This window comes from Engraulis encrasicolus, chromosome 22 (assembly GCF_034702125.1).
Source record: "Engraulis encrasicolus isolate BLACKSEA-1 chromosome 22, IST_EnEncr_1.0, whole genome shotgun sequence".
In the NCBI taxonomy this organism is placed as follows: Eukaryota; Metazoa; Chordata; class Actinopteri; order Clupeiformes; family Engraulidae; genus Engraulis; species Engraulis encrasicolus.
Genome location: NC_085878.1, coordinates 38,025,404 through 38,027,859, shown reverse-complemented (window position 1 = coordinate 38,027,859; position 2,456 = coordinate 38,025,404). Strand labels below are relative to the sequence as shown.

The 2,456-nt window shown below is 42.6% G+C and overlaps 1 protein-coding gene across 1 annotated transcript in view; it reads right to left on the bottom strand.

Moving 5' to 3' along the window:
• Positions 1 to 1,975: 1,975 nt before the first annotated feature.
• The window catches only part of LOC134438796 (piggyBac transposable element-derived protein 4-like), a 1,858-nt gene continuing 1,377 nt past the window's right edge, over positions 1,976 to 2,456 (bottom strand). Inside the window, exon 1 of the mRNA XM_063188457.1 lies at positions 1,976 to 2,456. This exon is cut by the window's right edge and continues 1,377 nt beyond it. Coding sequence (XP_063044527.1) covers positions 1,976 to 2,456 — 481 coding nt within the window.

The following is a 2,456-nucleotide window of genomic DNA, read 5'->3' as shown; positions in this document are numbered from 1 at the left end:
GGGGCTGTACAGCCCCCCAGGGGGGCGTTGGGGAGCTCTAGGGGGGCGTTGAGAAGGATACAGTTGAAATGGGGCAGTGCTTAGTTGCCATTGGGGGTCATTAGTCCATTCATTTTTTAAATTCTAAGGGGGGCGTTGGCAGGCTTGTGATGAGGCCAATGGGGGCATTTGTTCAAAAAAAAAGGTTGAGGACCACTGCTGTGAGAGAAAAAAATGGATGACATGAACAAAACAACAAGAGAGGAAAGTGTAGACGGTAGGCAATGAGGACAGCAAGATTGTAAACGGAAGGAGGAATAAACTACCATAGTGAATGAAAAAGATAGAACACATAAATAGGAAGAGGGGGAAGGAAAAGGGGGCTGAGGAAGAGAGGAAAAGAAAGAAGAGAGGGATTGATGAGGTGTGGAGGGGAAGATTTAGCACACTGGATCTTTGGGCTGCTGGTATGCTTTGTTTGTTTGTTACCCTCTGATTTATGTGTTTGTTTGTTTGTTTGTTTCTTGGTTAACAGTTAACCCTTTGACGAGTACGTTCTTTTCAACAATGCTGTGCCCCCTGGAGTGAAGTATTATCTGCGTCCCCTCTAGAATTCCACACTAACGTTCTATAGTGCTGAGATTCTTATTATAGAAATGCGCTGTATTTAGTGGCTTCGAAAACAGAAAATGTTACCACAATAAATTCAGATTAGTCCTATGTCTATGTCGATCCGTAGGCTATACATTACGAGACCATCAATAGTGGATCTGCCACTCGCGTACGTACCACCAGTAGCAGTAGGCTATTTAATGTTCTGTACTTTTTAAAAAAAAAAAACAGTTCCTTGCATTTCCTCCCACAATCAATAGTGGATCTGCCACTCGCGTACCACCAGTAGAATAGGCTATTTAATGATCTGGGTTTTTTTTTTTTTTAACAGTTCCTTGCATTTCCTCCCATAAAACAACGTGTGTTTGTGTAAGCTATGACTTCATGCATCCTGAGACGTATTTCAAACGTTTATTGTGAAGGACGCAACATGCTACGCGGAACTTCCTGTTGTCTAAACAGTAAACAGCTGAAGGGCCAGCTGAAGGTTTTCATCACTGCACCTCGTTTACACAGACGTCTGTTTTCCAGCAGGTAATCAAACATTTTGCTGACAGGGTATTGTAAAATAAAAGATTGTGATGTTTACTGTTAGAATGATATGTTGATGTTTGCATTCGCTGAAGATGGCGTAAACCGAAATTATCTTCATTATGCAAACCGAGGCTACTATACCACGAATATATCGCTGTACGTCCCACATCAAATGGATTAGCTTGGCGGAGAAACGCCAAACACGCGACCACAAGTCGCACCTCAATTCATTTTTTAACTGATAGAAACGTAATTTATTTCGTGAAGAAACGCTGAGCAAACGAGCACAAATCGCAACTCATATTGCAACACCTGCAATCTTCAGAAAGTAGCCTAGCCTATGTAGGCCCTATGGCTGATAATGTTGTTCCGTGAAATAGGCCCATCTATGACTTGAAAATGCAGCTCATTTTCCAGGATGTCTACTACTCTGTACAAACCATATGTTAACATTTTTGGTCAAATATAAAATCAAAACGGTTGATCATAAAGCTTTTATAGCCTCCACTGCATTGTATGCTACCATTGATGCCATCATAACACTAGTAAGGCGTCAAAGCACAACATTTGCCATGGCCTACTATTGAGATATTAGGCCTACTACCAGCTATAAGCCTAGTGGATAAACACACACACACACACACATTTAGTTTCAGTTCTTGAAAACAATTTTAGTGAAAGCATGTTGTGGCATATCAGAACATTTCAACATTTTTTTTTCCACGACAGTGTTTTTCAAATTAGGACTAGTGTTTTTTACAACAGTATTTTTTTTCTAGGTTCTAGGCTATTTTCTATAAATAATGATTGTTTGCTTTTGTATGAACAACGTTTAAAATGCACACTTCTTTTAATATAATTTCAGGGTGTGATACTCCTCGAAACAAGGGAAGGCACACAATGCGGCGTCACAAGGTGCACAGAAGATTCGTGTCATCTTCCTCTGCCTGGGCCGCCTTGTGGTGTGAAGACACACTTTGCACTGCCTCCTGGTGCTATCACCCTGGGCAGTGGTCTTCGGCACTTCACGGGGAAAGTGCCGTCCAGTCAGTCTAAGGGGATTGTCCAAAGACAGGCGGCCAGCAGTTGGAGCATTCCGGGGGCAGTGGTACTTCTCCAGAAGCTGCCTCATCAGCTCACGCCTGAACACTTGAGAGGGAGTGACCCTTCCTGTCAGCTGCTGGTGAACGATTTGTGCATTGTGGATGGCACAGTCCACCAGATGAAAAAACACTTTTTTGTACCACTTCAGAGTCTTCCGTGTACAGTCAACAAAACTGTTTTTCATGTCGAACCTGTCCACTGCGCCCATGCTGCCATTGTACTCCATC